We start from the raw sequence: 17,094 nt of genomic DNA, 5'->3' as shown, positions 1-17,094 counted from the left end.
GGGTGGTACAAGGGATGCCCAGGGAATGTAGGCACAATGGATACCCAGGAAGGATGGGAGACACTGGAGGTGCCCAGGCAGTGGAGGGGGGGGGGCGGGACGACAAGGGAGGTGCCCATGGTGATGCTTCCTTGTAGTGAACGTGGGGTGACTCCGGACCCCCCTGCCCCAAGGGAGCTGCCCACGGGTGGATTCCCCGAGGAGCTGCCCCTGGGGCTGGCAGCGGGCGGCGGCCGGGAGCAGGAGCCGGCGCGGCGGGTGCCCCGTGGGGCTTCCCACGGGAACGGCACCGGCATGGGGAGGGGGAAAAGGACAGGGACCACTGGACCCACACCCGGCCCCCAGCCCTTGGTGCTCACAGGGCAGAGCCACGGCCTTGTTCTGAGGGTGCAGGGATCCCTCCTACCCCCGCAGAACGCTCCCAGACCCCTCTAACACCTCCTTAACACTCCCCCACCCCAAATACCCTCCAGCTCTGCTGTCCCTGGACCCCTTTTGCCTCCCCCCCAGTCTCCTTCTGACCCCCCAACACCGCCTCCGCCCCTCCTCCGTCGCCCCGCCCCTCACATTCCGCTCTGATGACGTCACAGCGTGACACAGCGCTCGCCCTGCCCACCTTAGAACCGCCCAATCAGAATCGAGGCGCGGCCGGTCGGGGCGTGACCATCCAAGGTGGGGGCGCGGAGGCGTGGCCAGAGGCGTGGTCTAACCCAGATGGGCGGGGCAACGTTGTTTGCCCCGCCTACCAGACAACGTTCCTTTCGGGTAGGCTCCGCCCCCGGGGCTATATCACGGGGGGGACGTACGGGGACTCCCCCCCACGCTCCTCATCGGCTTCGTAACTCTTCGGGCAGTGACCAGATATGGTGAGGGACCCCCTGGGGGTGTGGGGGACCCGTGGGGTATGGGGGGGAATCCCTCCAGGGGCATGAGACACTCAGGGACATGGGAGAGAGGTGAGGGGTGTGGGGGACCCTCGGGGAACGTGGGGGTCCCAAGGGGATGTGGACATCCCACCCTGGGAACGTCGGAGCCACCACTGGGGGTGTGGGGAGCCAGAACAGGGGTTAAGGGACACGGGGGTGTCAAGACCCCCATATCTAGGAACCCCCTTGAGGCTGTGCTGTTGGGGGGGGGGGGTTGCTGAAGGCTTCTCATGTGCCTGGGACCCCCGTGGGGCTGCTGAGCCCCTGAGATAGATCCTGAGAGGGGATGAGGGGGGGGGGGGGGCGGGGCGGAAACGGGATCCTGTGTGTGGCTGGTGCTGGGGGGGTGCCCTGGCGCCATGTGCTGATGAGATACTAGAGCTGAGCACCCACCCCTGCGCTGGGCGTCCCTGCCAGGACCCAGAACAATAGGGGGCAGCTGGGTAGGATTTGGCCCCTGGGATCCAGCCCTCTCTCCTGGGGCCAGCCCTGGCTCCGGGGGGCAGCATCCTCGTGGGGTGCTGGGTGAGTGCCGCAGCTGTTTGGGAGGGGCTACAGGAAGGGGGTGAGCCTGTGCCATGTGCTGTGTCCGCAGCGTGAGTGCATCTCCATCCACGTGGGCCAAGCGGGAGTGCAGATCGGGAATGCCTGCTGGGAGCTGTACTGCCTGGAGCATGGCATCCAGCCCGACGGGCAGATGCCCAGCGACAAGACCATCGGTGGTGGGGACGACTCCTTCAACACCTTCTTCAGCGAGACCGGGGCTGGCAAGCACGTGCCCCGGGCGGTCTTCGTGGACCTGGAGCCCACGGTGATCGGTGAGCGTGGGGCAGCGACAGCGGGCGGGCTGGCGGTTGGGTGGGTGCCAGGCTGGGGAAGCGTCGGTGGCAGCGGCGGGCACTAACGGGGCGCCGGGGCTGTGCCCGCAGATGAGGTTCGCACGGGGACCTACCGGCAGCTCTTCCACCCCGAGCAGCTGATCACGGGCAAGGAGGATGCGGCCAACAACTACGCCCGTGGGCACTACACCATCGGCAAGGAGATCATCGACCTGGTCCTGGACCGCATCCGCAAGCTGGTGGGTGCCAGCCCTGCGTGAGGCTGCTGGGGAAGGGTCCTACTTGTGCTGTGCCTGCAGAGCCTGGGGACAGCTCCTGGTTGCTGGCAGCCTGCAGCGGGTCAGGGCTCTCTGTTGGGTCTGGATCTCGTGAGGGGAGATGAGGCTCAGCCCCTTCCCCGCACCCACAGGCTGCTGAGGATCCTTTGGGGTGCGTGGGATGGTGGCTGAGGACAAAGGGGAGCTGTCGTCCCTGGGAAGGTGATCAGCAGGTCGTTCCCACCCCATCAGTGCTCAGGGACAGAAGCTGGAGCCTCCCTGTCCCAGGGACCTGCTTCCCCTGTTCCCGGTGCCTACGGCAGGGACACGCCTGCCCCAGGGGCACCAGGACCCAGTCACAAGCCTGGCAGGATGAGAAGCTCCATGGCAGGGCTGAGGGACCACAAGATTTGGGTGCTGGTGCAGCACTGGTAGGACTGGTGTGGCTGCCCAAGCCCTTTGAACCTCTGTTTCCCACGCCGGGGCTGGCGCCGGGGCTGGCTGGACCTGCGGTGCCACTGGCACTGCCCGAGGAGCTCCTGGCACATCAAAGTCCTGAGCTGGCTGCTGTGGGCTTGCGTGGGCTGGGTGGCTCCTGCCACAGCTTTCTTGGGGGACTGAGGGTGTGAGGCCACAGCTGACTTGCTCTGCACCCTACTTTTGCTCCTGCTTTGCTGCTGGAGGTCCCCAAAATGTCCTCTGGAGGTCACCAAGAGGAAGGAGCAACTTCTGTGGCTGCTTGGGCTCAAGATGCCTCCCCCTTGTCTCTCCTCACCAGGCAGTGCCAGCAGGATGGCAGCTGGAGGTGGCCCAACGACCTCCTGTAAAGCACCATGGACCCTTCTTCCTTAGGGCTGGGACACACTGGGGATGGCCCCTAGAGAAGGAAAGGGCTGAGAGTCCCCCAGTCCACGGGGAAGGTCCCCCTTTTCCCAGGGCCCCCTGTGCCCACTGCCAGGGTGTTGAGGCTGGCAGCAGAGCTAGGGCAGGCAGCCATGTCCCAGAGCCAGAGCCCCCAGAGGTGTGAGGTGCTGGGGTGAGCGTTGGCCTGGCTAGGCAGCCGAGGAGCAGCTTGAGCTCAGGTCTGGTCTTGTTTTCTGTCCCCCTGCCCAGGCTGACCAGTGCACAGGGCTGCAGGGCTTCCTGGTGTTCCACAGCTTCGGGGGGGGCACCGGCTCTGGCTTCACCTCCCTGCTGATGGAGAGGCTCTCTGTCGACTATGGCAAGAAGTCCAAGCTGGAGTTCTCCATCTACCCAGCCCCACAGGTGTCGACAGCCGTGGTGGAGCCTTACAACTCCATCCTGACCACCCACACCACCCTGGAGCACTCCGACTGCGCCTTCATGGTGGACAACGAAGCCATCTACGACATCTGCCGCCGCAACCTGGACATCGAGAGGCCAACCTACACCAACCTCAACCGCCTCATCAGCCAGATCGTGTCCTCCATCACTGCCTCACTGCGCTTCGACGGGGCCCTGAATGTTGACCTGACAGAGTTCCAGACCAACCTGGTGCCCTACCCCCGCATCCACTTCCCACTGGCCACCTATGCCCCGGTGATCTCGGCCGAGAAGGCTTACCACGAGCAGCTGTCAGTGGCTGAGATCACCAATGCCTGCTTCGAGCCTGCCAACCAGATGGTGAAGTGTGACCCTCGCCATGGCAAGTACATGGCCTGCTGCCTGCTGTACCGCGGGGACGTGGTGCCCAAGGACGTCAACGCCGCCATCGCCACCATCAAGACCAAGCGCACCATCCAGTTTGTGGACTGGTGCCCAACAGGTTTCAAGGTGGGCATCAACTACCAGCCACCCACGGTGGTGCCTGGGGGGGACCTGGCCAAGGTGCAGCGTGCCGTGTGCATGCTGAGCAACACCACTGCCATCGCCGAGGCCTGGGCACGCCTGGACCACAAGTTCGACCTGATGTATGCCAAGCGGGCATTCGTGCACTGGTACGTGGGGGAGGGCATGGAGGAGGGGGAGTTCTCGGAGGCCAGGGAGGATATGGCTGCCCTGGAGAAGGATTACGAGGAGGTGGGGGCTGACAGCGTGGAGGGGGAGGAGGAGGGGGAGGAATTTTAGTGCCTTGTCCTTTCCGGTTCCACTCTGCTGCTGCTCCTCATTAAAATTTGCTCTTTCTGCTCTTGCCTCGTTTATTGTCACACCACAAATGGCTTCGTGGTGACCTGGGGGGGGATAGGAAGGGGCCTGGCTGAGGTGGGCTGGCTGCCCAGCACTGCTGCCAGCCTGGCACTGGGGTTGTGCCAGGTACAGGGGTTGGGGTGGACTGTGTGGAGCTGGGGCCTCTGGATGGGTCCTTTGCTGGGCCATGCCCTGCTCTGCGTTGGTCCTATGTTGGCCCTGTCCCTCCCACATCATGCCCAGTTTTCTCTGTCCCCTCCACATTGTACCCAGGGGTCCCTATCCCATGGATGGGTCCTTTGCTGGGCCATGTCCTACTCTGGGCTTGATACATCCCTCTCCCTCCCACATTGTCCCCAGGGCTCCCTGTCCCATCTACATTGTGCCCAGGCATTCCTGTCCCTCCCACATTGTGCCCAGGCGTCCCTATTCCCTCCACATTGTCCCCAGGGGTCCCTGACCCCTCCATATTTTGCCCAGGGTTTCCTGTCCCATGGATGGGTCCTGTGCTGGGTCATCCCCTTCTCAGGGGTTCATATGTCCCTGTCCCCCCACATCATCCCCAGGAGTCCCTGAGGTCCCAGGGAGGCTGGACCCCACCAGGGCCCTGGCCCTTCGCTGGCTGTGTGGGCAGGATTGGATCAAGAGGAGCTGGTCTCGGTGTGGGGCTCTGCAGAGCCTTGGGAGGGTGTCTGGGCAGGAGGAGACCCCCCCGCAGTCGCCGGGCAGGGCTTTGACCCCTTCCCGTAAGCGCTGCCCGGGAAGGAGGGGGCAGAGCCTTACCCCTGCGCAGTGGCAGCTCCGCCAGAGCCGAGTCACGGCTGCCCCATCAATACCGGCGGGGGGGGGGGGGCGGGAGAAGACGGACAAGAGCCCTCTCCGTGGGTGCTGGGCAGGGCCGGTCCGATCCTGCCTGTTCCCTAGGGCTGAGCACCCTGGGCAGGATGGGACCCCGCTGAGATGGGAGGCTCAGCCTCCAGCCCCTCTCTGTAGGCCAGTGGAGGGGCTGGACCCCCACGCTCCTTGAGTACTGCCCTGGACTCCCCCTGGGGGTCCCTCAGCCCCTCTCCTGCATCCTGGCGGTTGGAGACCAAGTGGCACTCCCGTTCCCCCGTTCTCCCCCCACCCCCTCCCTCCTGTCTCGGGTGCTACCAGGCTCCTCTGCCTGCGCCCTCCAGGGGGGTCCCAGGCCACTCCTGCTCCCCCTCTTCTCGAGCGGACTTCCGCAGCCCCCATCTCCCCCTCACGGGGCCGGGATACCCCTCCCCTCACTCCCGCAACCCTGGGTCCCCCCGGTGGGGCGGAGTCGTCGCCCGCTATAAACAGCCGGTACCGGCAGCCGCCGCCCTCCCGGTCCCACCATGAGCCGCGGCAGCCGCGGGTCCCCCCAGCGCCGCACCCTCGGGGCTCCCCCGCCCGTCCCCGCTGCCCCGGGCCGGGTGGCGGCGGCGGTGGCGGCACGGAGCGCGGAACGGGAGGAGCTGGCGACACTGAACGATCGTTTCGCCGCTTTCTTGGAGCGGGTCCGGGCGCTGGAGCGGCAGAACGGAGCCCTCCGAGCTGCTCTGGGCCGAGCCGCCGCCGCTGCCGCGCCCGGTGCCACCGGGTTGGTGCGGGGGGAGCTGCGGGGGCTGCGGGAGCGGCTGCAGCGCCTCGGTCAGGACCGGGACCGGCTCCAGGCAGAACGGGACGGGCTGGCCGCCGACCTGACGGCTCTGCGGCGGCGGTGGGTGGGCGGCGGCAGCGGGAGATGCACCGGGATGGAGACGGGAGGATGCACCTGGGTGTGGAATGCATCAGGATGGGGACCAGGCGGTGCACCGGGATGAGGGATGGAGGGATGCACCAGGATGAAGCACGCACTGGGAATGACACCGTGAGATGCACCAGGATAAGGGATATGCGGGAAGAGGGCAGGGATGCGCCCAGCAGTGGCTGGAGAGAGCCCCAGGGGGCACCGGGAGTGGCAGGGTGCTGAGGCCCAGGGTGGACACCGGGAGGGAATTGGCAGGGTTGGGCACCGGGGGTGGACTGGGCCAAGGACTGATGGCGAGGGTTGGACTTCCCCCGGGAGGAGCATGTCCCAGTGAGGGGCACTGGGAGGCTGCAGTGGGGCCTTGGCCCTGCCCCGGGTCAGCGTGACAGGGCCCCGGCCGGGGGGGGATCCGCCAGGATCTGGGGAGTGCCTTGCAGGAGGGGCTGGTCCTGGCCTGGCTGCAGGGACAGGGACACCCCAGGGATGGCCCTGCCCGGGGCTGGGAGTGTGGCTCAGGCTTGGGGGGTTCCTCTTCCTCCTCAATCCCCATGTGCCTGCAGTGGTCGTTGTAGGGCTGCAACGTGGCAGGAGGACTCCAGGCATCAGGGGGCATGACTTGGGGGAGGGCGGGGGGCGCTGCACACTGTACCCCTTCTCCCCACTGCTCTCCCCAGGCTGGAGGATGAGACACAGAAGCGAGAGGATGCTGAGAAGAACCTGGTGCTGTTCCGCAAGGTGAGGGGCTCGGGGAGGGAGGGGCCCCTGTCCTGTCCCCCCATGCAGTGCCCATTTCCCTGTCCCACTCCTGTGCCCACTAACGATGCCCCCACCCGACTCAAGGTCCCTGCCCTGGCTGCCCACGTGTGAAGGAAGGTCCCAGCGATGCCCCTGTGCATGCACAGGGCACTGCCCATCCTGTACTGCCCCAGCAGGGGGGTCCTGGCTGGGGTCCTATCCCCTTTGTGCCACCCCAGCGCCCATCCCAGCCTCTCCCCGCAGGATGTGGACGATGCCACCTTGTCCCGCCTGGAGCTGGAGCGCAAGGTGGAGCTGCTGATGGACGAGATCGGCTTCCTCAAGAAGCTGCATGAGGAGGTGGGGAGGCCGGAGCGGGGCCCGGGGTAGGGGTAGGGGTTGGAGGCGGTGTACCGGGGGATGTCACATCCCCTGCGACCAGCAGGAGTTGCGGGACCTGGAGGTGAGCGGCCCGGGCGCGGCGGGGCCGGTGGAGGCGGAGGTCTGCAAGGCCGAGCTGACTGCGGCGCTGCGGGAGATCCGCTCCCAGTACGAGAGCATCGCCGTCAAGAACCTGCAGGAAGCAGAGGACTGGTACAAATCCAAGGTACCCCTGGTCCCCACCCTGCCCCCATCTGCAGCATCCCCAGTGCCCCCCTCCCCGCGGCTGTCCCTGTGCCCCTGCCCTCATTTCATGCTGTGGTGCCTTGGCATGGCTGGTGCCAAGGTCGCTGGTACGCATGGGCAGGGGACAGGGTGTAGGAGATGACATACACCTGGAGCCCCCCCAGCTCCTGCCCTCTCCCCTTTGGTGCCATCTTGGGTTGAGCTGGGGGAGGGGAATGCACCCAACACCTTCATCACCCTGCCAGGGCAATGCCCCCGTGGTGAGTAGGTGAGGGCTGAGCACACCATGTGTGGTGGGATGGGTACTGTGCCCCTCTGCTGCCCCTACCCTGACTGGCATGCATGATGGGGGGGGGTCCAGCTGTCCCTTGGCACAGAGGAGACCCTCTAACCAAAGCCCCCCCCAATCTCCTCAAGGCTTCAGGATACTCCAGAAGCCCTGAAATCCCCCAACCCCCACCCCCTGCTCTGGTCTCTGCAGTTTGCTGACCTCTCAGATGCAGCAAACCGCAACCACGAGGCGCTGAGGTTGGCCAAGCAGGAGATGAATGAGTCAAGGAGGCAGATCCAGAGCCTGACCTGCGAGGTGGATGGGCTGAAGAGCATGGTGAGAGCTGGGGAGGGGGTGCCCAGGTGATAGAAGGAGAAGAAATGGCCTGAAATTGTGCCAGGAGAGGTTCAGGTTGGCCAGGAGGAACAATTTCTCTCCTGTAAAAGTGGTCAGGGGATGGAACAGGCTGCCCAGGGAGGTGCTGGAGTCCCCATGCCTGGAGGGGTTCAAGAACCCTGTGGCCATGGCACTTGGGGCCAAGGTTTGGTGGCCATGGTGTTGCTGGGTTGATGTTGGCTCCTCTTGGAATGCTTCTCCAACCCAACCCAATTCTCTCATCCCTCCTTTCTCCAACCCTCCCCCTTGCAAGAACGAAGCCCTGCAGAGGCAGATGAGGGAGATGGAGGACGAGTTTGGGGAGGAGATTGGGAACTACCAGGACGTGGTGGGGAGGCTGGAGCAGGAGATCCAGCAGCTGAAGGAGGAGATGTCGAGACACCTGCGGGAGTACCAGGATCTGCTCAACGTCAAGATGGCCTTGGACATCGAGATCGCCACCTACCGCAAGCTGCTGGAGGGAGAGGAGGGCCGGTGAGGCGGGGAGGGGGACTGGGGTAGGCGGTCAAACGTCCCTCTCGCTGCCAGGGTGCAGAATGTTTTGTCTCTCCCACCCCCCTCCTCCCCACTCTGGGCCATCCCAGTTGTTACTGAGGAGCAGCGCTGGGCAAAGAAAAGCTTCCCACGGGAGCTTCTCGAAGCCAAGATAAGGACAAGGCCAGGAGCAGGCGTGGGGGGGACGGAGGGGGGGGCTGCTGCTGGCTTCTCTCCTGTACCCCCTCTCCCTCCCCTCCAGCCTGGCAGCCCACAGGCACAGCCCATGGGCACAGCCTGGCACAGCTTAGATAAGGCTCCTGGACTCGGATGGTGTGGAAGGGTCAGGGCCAGCCCCAGCCTCCCCCCCTCACCTCTTTCTCTCTCCCCCCACCCAGGATCACCACTCCCCCGCACCCTGCTACCTCCTTCAGCATGAGAAGCTCAGGTGAGGGGAGGGTTGGGGGTCCCTGACTGTGTCCAAGGGTTCTTCCTCCATCTCTTGGGTCACAGATCCCGTGGGGAAGGGCGGCAGGGGGTTTCCTCTGCGCCTGCCTGGGGTGGGCTCGCACCCACCTGCACCCTAAGGTGGGGGTCAGAGGGTACCGACAGCCTCTTGGTGCCCCAGAGCCTGCGGAGAGCCCAGCACGGAGGATGGTGCTGATCAAAACCATCGAGACTCGGGACGGGCAGGTGAGGCTGGGGGCTGCCCCTGCCTGGGGGGGATGTTGGGGAGCTGACCCCACCATGGGGCTGACCCCTCCCCTCTTTTCCCCCCCACAGCAAGTGGTGACTGAGTCGCACAAGGAGAGAGAAGAGCCAGGGAAGTGACGGAGGAGGACGAGGAGGAGGAAGAGGAGGAGGAGGGGAGGGCTTTGCTGGACCTACCTGTGCCCGGTGTGGGACGGGGAGCAAAGTGTGGGTTCCCCCCCCCATTCCTGTCCCTGCTGCTGCATCTCCCAGTGTGTCCCTAATTTACTGCTCTTTATCTGATTCCTTTTCCTCCCTCCCAGAACCTCGTTTATCAGATGTTGCTCCAGTTTGGGGGTTTCGGGGGGCCCGGCTAGAGGGGTCCCAGTTCCCCTCCCACCGACCTTCGCTGGCTCCTGTGGTTCCCAGGCGCTATCCCCGCCCCCCGCCCTGCTTTGACCACGTTTCGCCCAGTCCTGGGCAGTGAGCTGGGGGTGGGAAAGGGGTGCAGGGTCCTACTGATGGGGGGTTTTGGTGTCTGCCCCCCAACAACTCCACCCTGCTTGAGCGGCAAATAAAGGCTGCGGAGAAGCTGGGGCTGAGTCACTCGTGGGTGTGGGGGGAGCTGGAGGGCAGGGAACTGCCTGGGGCTGCAGGAAACCAGCCTGAGTGGGGGGTTGCAGGGGCAGCGCCTGGGAGGTGTCAGGCCCGTGGGACCGATCCGGGACCGATCCAGGCCCGCAGGGGACCCAGCGGAGTGGATTCCGGCGTGCCGCGGGACCTCCTCTATCCCAGAACCTCCCACACGAGGGCGCTCTCCCTTCCGCTCCCTTTCTATGGTCAGTCTCTTCCCTCCGTCGCTCTGATAGGCTGATCCCCCACCTGTCACCGACGGGCTGGGCCAATCGCAGAAGGACACTTGCCCTGCTGCGGTCGCTGATTGGTCGGTTCTGGGCGGCACTGCGCTACGGCGGCGTTTCTGAACCGGTGGCCGGTCCCGGTCCCGGCGCTGACGGCGGAACCAGTGCCTGGCTCCCGCCCTGGTGTCGCCGTTTCCCTTCCCACTCCTCCCGGTGCCACCGTGTCCAGGGAATTGGAGGGGTTGGAGGCGGTCAGCACGGCCGGGGAGAGTGGGACCGGGAACGGGCCAAGGACCCCCTCACCGGCCACGCTCGGTGCGAAGGTACCGGAGGCGGGGCCCAGGCCCGAGGAACGCGCCGTGTCCTGGGGGATGCCGACACAGGGCGCAGGGCGCCCGCCGCGGAGCGGCGGAGTGGACGGCGGGAGCGTGGACGGCAGGAGAGGGGCTCCAGTGATGCTGAAGCCCCTCCCCGGTTCCTCGGCCGATCTCCCCGGTTCTTCCTGCCCTACCCTCCGCCACCCCCGGGGGCAACCAGGACCCTGACCCACCGGGGAACAGGATGGGGAGACGCCACGAACACTGCACAGGGAATAAGTGACTGATGCCGCACCGTGGGGAGGGTCTCCGGGGGCCTATGGGCTCGGGGTGGGGGTTGAGCGCCCTCCTGCCAGCCCCTCCCGAGGGTCCCCCGGCTGCCGGTCCTAGCCAAAGCCGGTGGAACCGGTATCACCTAGCGGCGGCCACACGGTGGCAGCACCGACCCGCAGCCACCGCTCTGGGGACCCTGGGGACCTCTGTGTCCCGCGGCTCCGCTCCCACCACACAGCCCCGGGACCTCCCAGCAACCCCGGGCCGGGCGAGGTCCCCTCATGGGGGTCCTCTCCGTGTGTCCCCCGCCACCGGGAGGCGAAGGCAGCGGCTGCACACCCAAACCCCGCGTGTTTTATTGGAGGGGGGGACACACACATGGAGCCCGAGGCTGGGACGGGAGCTGGGGGTGCCCCGGGGGTGGGGACAGCACCGGGGACACCGCGATGCCGCTGGCGGGCGCTGGCATGCGGGGCGGGGGATGGGGGGCACCGATGGAGAGGCTTTTATGAGTGTGTGTGTGTGGGAGGGGGTGCAAGATGCGGGGTTGTCTTCGTTGGGGGGGGTGTCTCTTTGTGCCCAGCGCTCTCGCAGGGAATGATCCCATTGGTGGGAGCTGGGAGAGCTCCTCCCGGAGTCTGCATTCCCCTCCCCACGCTCGGGGCGGGGGAGGCGGGGGGGTCAGTCGGGGTAGATGATGAAGCCGGAGAAGGTGCTGTACTTGTTGGTGTTGCCACCGTGGACTTTGCCACCGTCCAGCTTGACGAAGACCTCGTCCCCCACGTCCAGGTGCAGGATGACGCTGTTGCTGGCGTAGTCGTAGTTCTGATCCGCGTCCTGGGCGATGGCACTGGCCCGCACCTGAGGGCCGCAGCCATCAAGGATCCCCGCCCCGTATCCCAGGCTTCCAAACACACCGCATCCTCCACGCAGGGCTGGCAATGCGGGGTGCTGAGCTGCTCTGGACACCCCCCCCCCCCCCCCAAACCTTGCTCAAACCCCCTCCGTCCGTCCCCGCTCAAGGTCACGCCGGCAGTTTGCGGCAGAGTTGGGCGATGGGACCGGTGTGTGCGGGTCCCCCCCTCCGCCGCCCGCCCGACAGCAGCGGTGACAGGAGGGGACAGGGACAGACCCCTCCTTCACCCTGGGGTCTCCCAGGACAGGGCCACCCCCTCACACACTCCTACCGGCTACCAGTGTTGGGGAGGTGGGACCATTGTGTGCGTGTTTCCCCCCCTCTTCCCCTGGCCTCTTGTCACTGGCCAGCAGCGGTGCCAGGAGGGGATGGAGACAGAGCCCTCCTGCACCCGAGGTACCCCAGGATAGAGCCATGCCACCCCCAGGCTGTCGGGGCTGGGTCTCACTGTCACTGCTCGGTCCCAAGGACCTGCTGGTGACCGGATCAGGGAGTCCTGGTGCAGAGACTTCGGTGGCCTCCCCTGCCCCATGCCCCTTCTCTGCCCCCGGAGACAGGGGATGCTCCGAGGCCGGGCGAGAAGGGAGGGGAGGGTGTGGCCGAGCCGGTATTGATCATTCTGGATCGATCCTCGTTTCTCCCGTGATAAATGGAAGGCGGCCGGGGCGAGGCCGGGCTGTGCCGCGGCGGACAAAGGGACCGGCCGGGGAGGGGCACAACCTGGCCCTGCTTCCCCCACCGGTGCTGGTGGCTGTCCCAACCGGGGGGGCATAGCCGGTTGTTCCCCGTGATGGCTGATGCTCCAACCAGCCCCGTTCCCCACCGGATCCAACCCCGGGGCTCCCAGGGGCCTGTGTCCTCACCGTCCCTGCGGCAGGAGCCCTGGAAGTGGGGGTTTGGTGTTCCCGAGGCTGGGGTGATGGCAGGTGGTGGGGATGGGTGCGAGGTAGCACCTCCAGGTACCCCCCACCATGGTCCCAGAGCAGGAATGGAATGGAAGGGGATGGGGATGGGAAAGGTGGGGATGAGGAATTAGGGAGAACGGATGGAGAGAGAGAAATGGGGAGAAAAGGATGGGAATTGGGGTGGGGGAACAGAAATGTGGGGACTGGAGTGTGGGAGAATCGAGGATGGGGGATTGGGATGGATGGAGCTGGGATGGGGAACAGGAATTGGGGGGAACCAGGGTAGGGGAGCTGAGATGAAGGGAAAGCAGAATGGGAAAACCGGGATGGGAGGAAACCAAATGGGAACACCAAGGTAGGGGAAATGGAATGGGGGAGCTGGGATGAAGGGAGCTGGAATGGGGGAAAACTGGGATGGAGAAGCAGGGCCGAAACAGGGCTGGGGACCGGCTGGGGAGAGTGGGTTGAGGGGCGCCGGGACGCCGTGAGGAGCTGCTCCGGGGGGGGTGCCGGTGCCGCGGGTCCCGGCCGTACCTGTCCGTTCTTCATGAGGTCGGCCCACATGCTGGTGCCGTCGCCGCCACGCATGAGGACGTGGTAGGTGAAGAAGTAGATGCCAGGCAGGGGGCAGGTGAACTTCCCACTCGAGGGCTCGTAGTAGTTGCCCACGTTCGTGACCACGTCGTCGAAGCGCAGAACCTCGTAGCCCTCGTGGGGCTTCCGCAGCCCCGCGTAGAAGGCGATTTTGGGGCTGTAGAAGGAGGGGATGTACCCCCCAGGACCCGGTCCTGGTGGTCCTGGTGGCCCTGGCCGGCCCGGTTCACCCGGTGGCCCCCTGGGTCCGGGGGGCCCGGGAGGTCCCCGCACACCGGTGCGGCCTTTGCGGCCAGGCTCTCCCTTGGCACCGGGCAGGAAAGGCGGCGCGGAGGCGGGGGGCAGCTCGGGGCCGGGGTAGGGGTCGCAGACCATGCGGCAGCTGCCCAGCATCTCGTAGTGCGCGGCCGCCTTGGAGCTGTGCACCAGCAGCGGGATGGCCACCAGCAGCACCAGCACCATGGCCACGCCGATGGCCGCGCCGGCCACCCGCTTCCTGCGGCTCAACCGGGAGGCCGCCAGCGCCAGCAGGTCCTCCTCGGCCTTGGCAGCGATGGTGGCACCGGCGGGGCGGACGGCACCTGGCCGCCCGCTGAGCCGGATGCTCCGGTGGGGACCGGGATGGGGTGGGATGGAGATGAGGATAGGGATGGAGCTGACACTGGGGCTGGGAGTGGGAACAGCGATAGGGACAAGGATGGGGCTGGCAGTGGGGACAGTGACGGGGACAGGGATGGAGCTGGCAGTGGGAATGGGAGCAGGGATGGGGACAGGGATGGAGCTGGCAGTGAGAACGGGAACAGGGATGGGGACAAGGATGAAGATATGGATAAGGGTGAAGCTGGCAGTAGGGCTGGGAGTAGGAACAGGAATGGGGACAGGGATGGAGCCAGCAGCTGGGATGGGAGTGGAGACAGGAGCAGGGATGGGGACAGAGATGGAGCTGGCAGTGGGAGTGGGTGCAGAGATGGGGATGGAGATGAGGACAGGAACAGGGTTGGAGATGAGGACAGGAACAGGGTTAGAGATGAGGACGGAGCTGGCAGCAGGGCTGGGAATGGGAACGGGAGAAGGGATGGGGACAGGGACAAGGATGAGCCGGTGGTGGGGAAGGGAGTGAGCACAGGAGGAGGGACAGGGATGGAGATGGTGACAGGGACACGACTGAAGATGGGGATTGGGATGGAGCTGGCAGCAGGGCTGGGAATGGAAACAGGAGCAAGGATGGGGACAGAGATGAGGATAGGGACAAGAATAGGAATGAGGATGGGGACACGGATGGTCAAAGCAGAGGGACTGGGAGCAGAGATGGGGACGGGAGCAGAGCTGGAGATGGGGACAGGAATGGGGACAGCAGTAGGGCTGGAGCCGAAGATGGGACCGGGAGTGGGGCCGAAGCTACGAATGGAGCCGGGACTTGCGCTGGCGAAGGGGACGAGTCTGGAGCCACCGATGGAACCGGGAACGGAGCCGGGACCCGAGAAGGCGACAGAGCCGGGAGTGGAGCCGGGGAAGGGCTGCGATCGGAGCTGGGAACGGAGTCGAGAGCGGAGCTCCTGCAGCAGCCGGGACCGGAGCCGGTGTTGGAATCGGGACTGGAGCCGATGATGCAACCAGGACCGGAGCCAGTGCTGGAGCTGGTGATGTAACCGGAGCCGAGATGGAACCGGGACAGAGGCGGGAAGGAGCTGGGGATGGAGCCGGGATGAAGCCGCCGCGACGCGCGGGGCAACTTCTCATCAAGTTGCCCGAGAGCGGCACCTCCGGGACCGGTGCCCCCTCCCCCGGGACCGGCCCCGCCGCTGCCCCTCTCTTCCCGGTGCGCACCGGCGGGGTCGCGCAACGCTGCCCGGGGCCGTTCTCCCGGAGCACCCTCCCCCCCAACCCCCCATGCCCGCCAACCTCACGCCCCTATTTTGGGGGTCCCGGAAGGCTCACGGTCCCCGGCCGGCGGCGGAGCCCCCCTCCCCCTAGCCCTCACCGGTGCCCGCTGGTGCCCGCCGGTACCTGCCGCCCGCGGCGCCGGGAGCCACGTGCCGGGGCCGCCGCCGCCCGCACCGCGCCGCGCCCGCAGCCCCGCTCCGCCCGCCCCGCTCGACGGCACCGGGCACGGCGGGGGCGGGCGGGGGAGGGACGGGAACGAGGGGAGTGCCTGGGGTGGGGTGAGGGGTACAGGGGAATGTGTGGGGGGGGGATCGGTGCAAGGGGGGGGTGAAAGGGAAGGGTGGGGGGTGCACAGATAAGGAGGGGGGGGCCTGCGCATGGGGGTTCCTGTACGAGGTGCGGGGGGAGGCGTGCAGAAACCTGGGGGTGCAGGGCTGTGAGTGTTTAGGGGGAGTGTGGGATGAGGGTGCTGGGTTGGGGGGGGAGGCTGGATTCTGGGTAGGGGGTTGTGAGTGTGGGGGTGTGTCACCCAAAGGGTGACAAGCAAGGGGGGCTGCTGGTGCATGGGGTGCAGGCGCCCCCCGCCCTGTTGACACAGCCCTGTGGGGCTCAGCTCCATACAGGGAGCAGGTAGGCTCCGGGAGACCCTCCTCAGGACTCCCCCCAAGTGTGTGGCTGCCGCTGGGGAGCCCCAGGCTTGGGCGGAGGAGGGGGGTCAGGCTCTGTCAGGGTTCAGGGCTCCTTCCCAAATCCAGGGATGGGGACAGAGCCACCATCCTGGGGGGAGGGGGGGTCTTGGTGTGCCCCCCTCCACTGCCATCGAGGTGCCCACGCGGCTGGGGCAGCTGGAAGGTTGCGGATGCGGCCCCGGCGCCCCCAGCGCGGGCCCGGGGGGGCTCATTTGCGGTTGATCTTTTCCGATCTTGCCTGAATTTGCTCCGTTATGCAAAGCGAAGCCTCGGCCTCTGCTCTCCCGGGGAAGGGGGGGGGGGGGGGGGGGGGGGGGGGGAGGGCGGGGAAAGAGCTGCTTCCCCCCCCTGCTTCCTACTCCCCACATCCCCTCCTGCTTCACCCCATCCCCTCCCGCTCCTCTCCATCACTCCCCACTCCCCCCATCCCTTCCAGCTCCCCCATCCATTCTTTCTTCCCCCACCACCTTCTCCTCACCTTCATCCCCTTCTCCTCACCTTCATCCCCTCCTGCTTTCCCTCATCCCCTTCTGCTCCCCCATCCCCTCCTACTCCCCCCATACCCTCCTGCTCCCCTCATCCCCTCCTGCTCCCCTCATCCCTTCCTGCTCCCCTCATCACTTCCTGCTCCCCTCATCCCCTCCTGCCCCCCTTCATCCCCTCCTGCTCCTTTCCATCACCTCCTATTCCTCTCCATCACCTCCTGCTCCCCCCATAACTCCCTGCTCCTCCCTACCCCTTCCTGCTCCCCCTCTTTTCACCTCCTGCTTCCCAGCAATTCCAGAAATATCAAGGAAAAAGGAAAATCCAGGCCAGAGCCTCCAGTTGCCCTCACCCTGGTGCTGCCCCCCAGTCTGGCACCATCCTGGTCCCTCTGTGGAGGGGGTGGGGTGGGATGAGTTGTTCCCCCCTTTATGGAGTCCACGGGGGGAGGCTTTGCACACACGTGTGCATGTGTGTGTGTATGCACACGTGTGTCCTTGAGGCATCAGGAGATGGCCCTCAGGGCTCTGTGTGTGGGGGGGTGAGGTGGGGGGGGATGGGGGGCTCTGCATATGTGTGTGTGTGTGCTCTGTGCATGTGTGTACACATGCTAAGTGCAAGTGTGTGCTCTGTGCACGTTTGCATGCTAAGTGCATATGTGCATGTTAAGTGCATGTGTGTTTGTGCTCTGTGCAAGTGTACATGCTAAGTGCATGTGTGTGTGAGCTCTGTGCACATCTGCATGCTAAGGGCACATGTCTGTGTGAGCTCTGTGTATGTGTACATGCTAAGTGCATGTGTGTGTGTGCTCCATGCATGTGTGTACACATGCTAAGGGCACATATGTTTGTGTGCTCTGTGCATGTGTACATGCCAAGTGCATGTGTGTGCCTGCTCTGTGCATGCTAAGTGCATGTGTGTATGCCCTGTGCATGTTTTGTGTGCCCTGTGCCCATGTGTGTGTGCTCTGTGCCCATGTGTGTTCTGTGCACATCTGCATGCTAAGTGCATGTGTGTGTGCTCTGTGCCCATCTGTGTGTGCCCTCTGCCTGCC

General features: G+C 65.7%; 3 protein-coding genes across 3 annotated transcripts; 2 read left to right on the top strand and 1 right to left on the bottom strand.

The window, feature by feature from the left end:
- Window positions 1-1,521: 1,521 nt before the first annotated feature.
- Window positions 1,522-4,110, top strand: LOC128980303 (tubulin alpha-1C chain). Its single transcript, XM_054398764.1, has 3 exons — window positions 1,522-1,744; window positions 1,856-2,004; window positions 3,136-4,110. Exons 1-3 carry the CDS (start codon window positions 1,624-1,626, stop codon window positions 4,108-4,110), a joined length of 1,245 nt encoding a protein of 414 aa, XP_054254739.1. The 5' UTR covers window positions 1,522-1,623.
- A 1,421-nt stretch (window positions 4,111-5,531) lies between these two features.
- Window positions 5,532-10,583, top strand: PRPH (peripherin). The gene is made up of 10 exons (XM_054398766.1): window positions 5,532-5,896; window positions 6,601-6,661; window positions 6,926-7,021; window positions 7,107-7,268; window positions 7,770-7,895; window positions 8,209-8,429; window positions 8,828-8,877; window positions 9,031-9,122; window positions 9,213-9,256; window positions 9,989-10,583. Exons 1-10 carry the CDS (start codon window positions 5,532-5,534, stop codon window positions 10,581-10,583), a joined length of 1,812 nt encoding a protein of 603 aa, XP_054254741.1.
- Window positions 10,584-11,250: 667 nt separating this feature from the next.
- C1QL4 (complement C1q like 4) lies at window positions 11,251-13,446 on the bottom strand. Its single transcript, XM_054398770.1, has 2 exons — window positions 12,925-13,446; window positions 11,251-11,430 (listed from the first exon to the last, which is right to left on the bottom strand). The coding sequence occupies exons 1-2, from the start codon at window positions 13,444-13,446 to the stop codon at window positions 11,251-11,253; spliced, it is 702 nt and encodes a 233-aa protein (XP_054254745.1).
- Between the last annotated feature and the right edge of the window lie 3,648 nt (window positions 13,447-17,094).

Source organism: Indicator indicator, unplaced genomic scaffold (genome assembly GCF_027791375.1).
Source record: "Indicator indicator isolate 239-I01 unplaced genomic scaffold, UM_Iind_1.1 iindUn_scaffold_104, whole genome shotgun sequence".
Taxonomy (NCBI): Eukaryota; Metazoa; Chordata; class Aves; order Piciformes; family Indicatoridae; genus Indicator; species Indicator indicator.
This window is presented reverse-complemented; position numbering and strand designations above follow the sequence as displayed.

Excerpts from the sequence above, each read along its gene's own strand:
- PRPH (XM_054398766.1), top strand. The coding sequence starts at position 5,532 with ATGAGCCGCGGCAGCCGCGGGTCCCCCCAGCGCCGCACCCTCGGGGCT. Across the intron at positions 5,897-6,600 it reads CTGACGGCTCTGCGGCGGCG|GCTGGAGGATGAGACACAGA; the intron begins GTGGGTGGGCGG and ends TGCTCTCCCCAG. Across the intron at positions 7,269-7,769 it reads AGGACTGGTACAAATCCAAG|TTTGCTGACCTCTCAGATGC; the intron begins GTACCCCTGGTC and ends TGGTCTCTGCAG.
- C1QL4 (XM_054398770.1), bottom strand. The coding sequence starts at position 13,446 with ATGGTGCTGGTGCTGCTGGTGGCCATCCCGCTGCTGGTGCACAGCTCC. Across the intron at positions 11,431-12,924 it reads ACCTCATGAAGAACGGACAG|GTGCGGGCCAGTGCCATCGC; the intron begins GTACGGCCGGGA and ends TGCGGCCCTCAG.
- LOC128980303 (XM_054398764.1), top strand. The coding sequence starts at position 1,624 with ATGCCCAGCGACAAGACCATCGGTGGTGGGGACGACTCCTTCAACACC. Across the intron at positions 1,745-1,855 it reads CCTGGAGCCCACGGTGATCG|ATGAGGTTCGCACGGGGACC; the intron begins GTGAGCGTGGGG and ends CTGTGCCCGCAG. Across the intron at positions 2,005-3,135 it reads TGGACCGCATCCGCAAGCTG|GCTGACCAGTGCACAGGGCT; the intron begins GTGGGTGCCAGC and ends CCCCCTGCCCAG.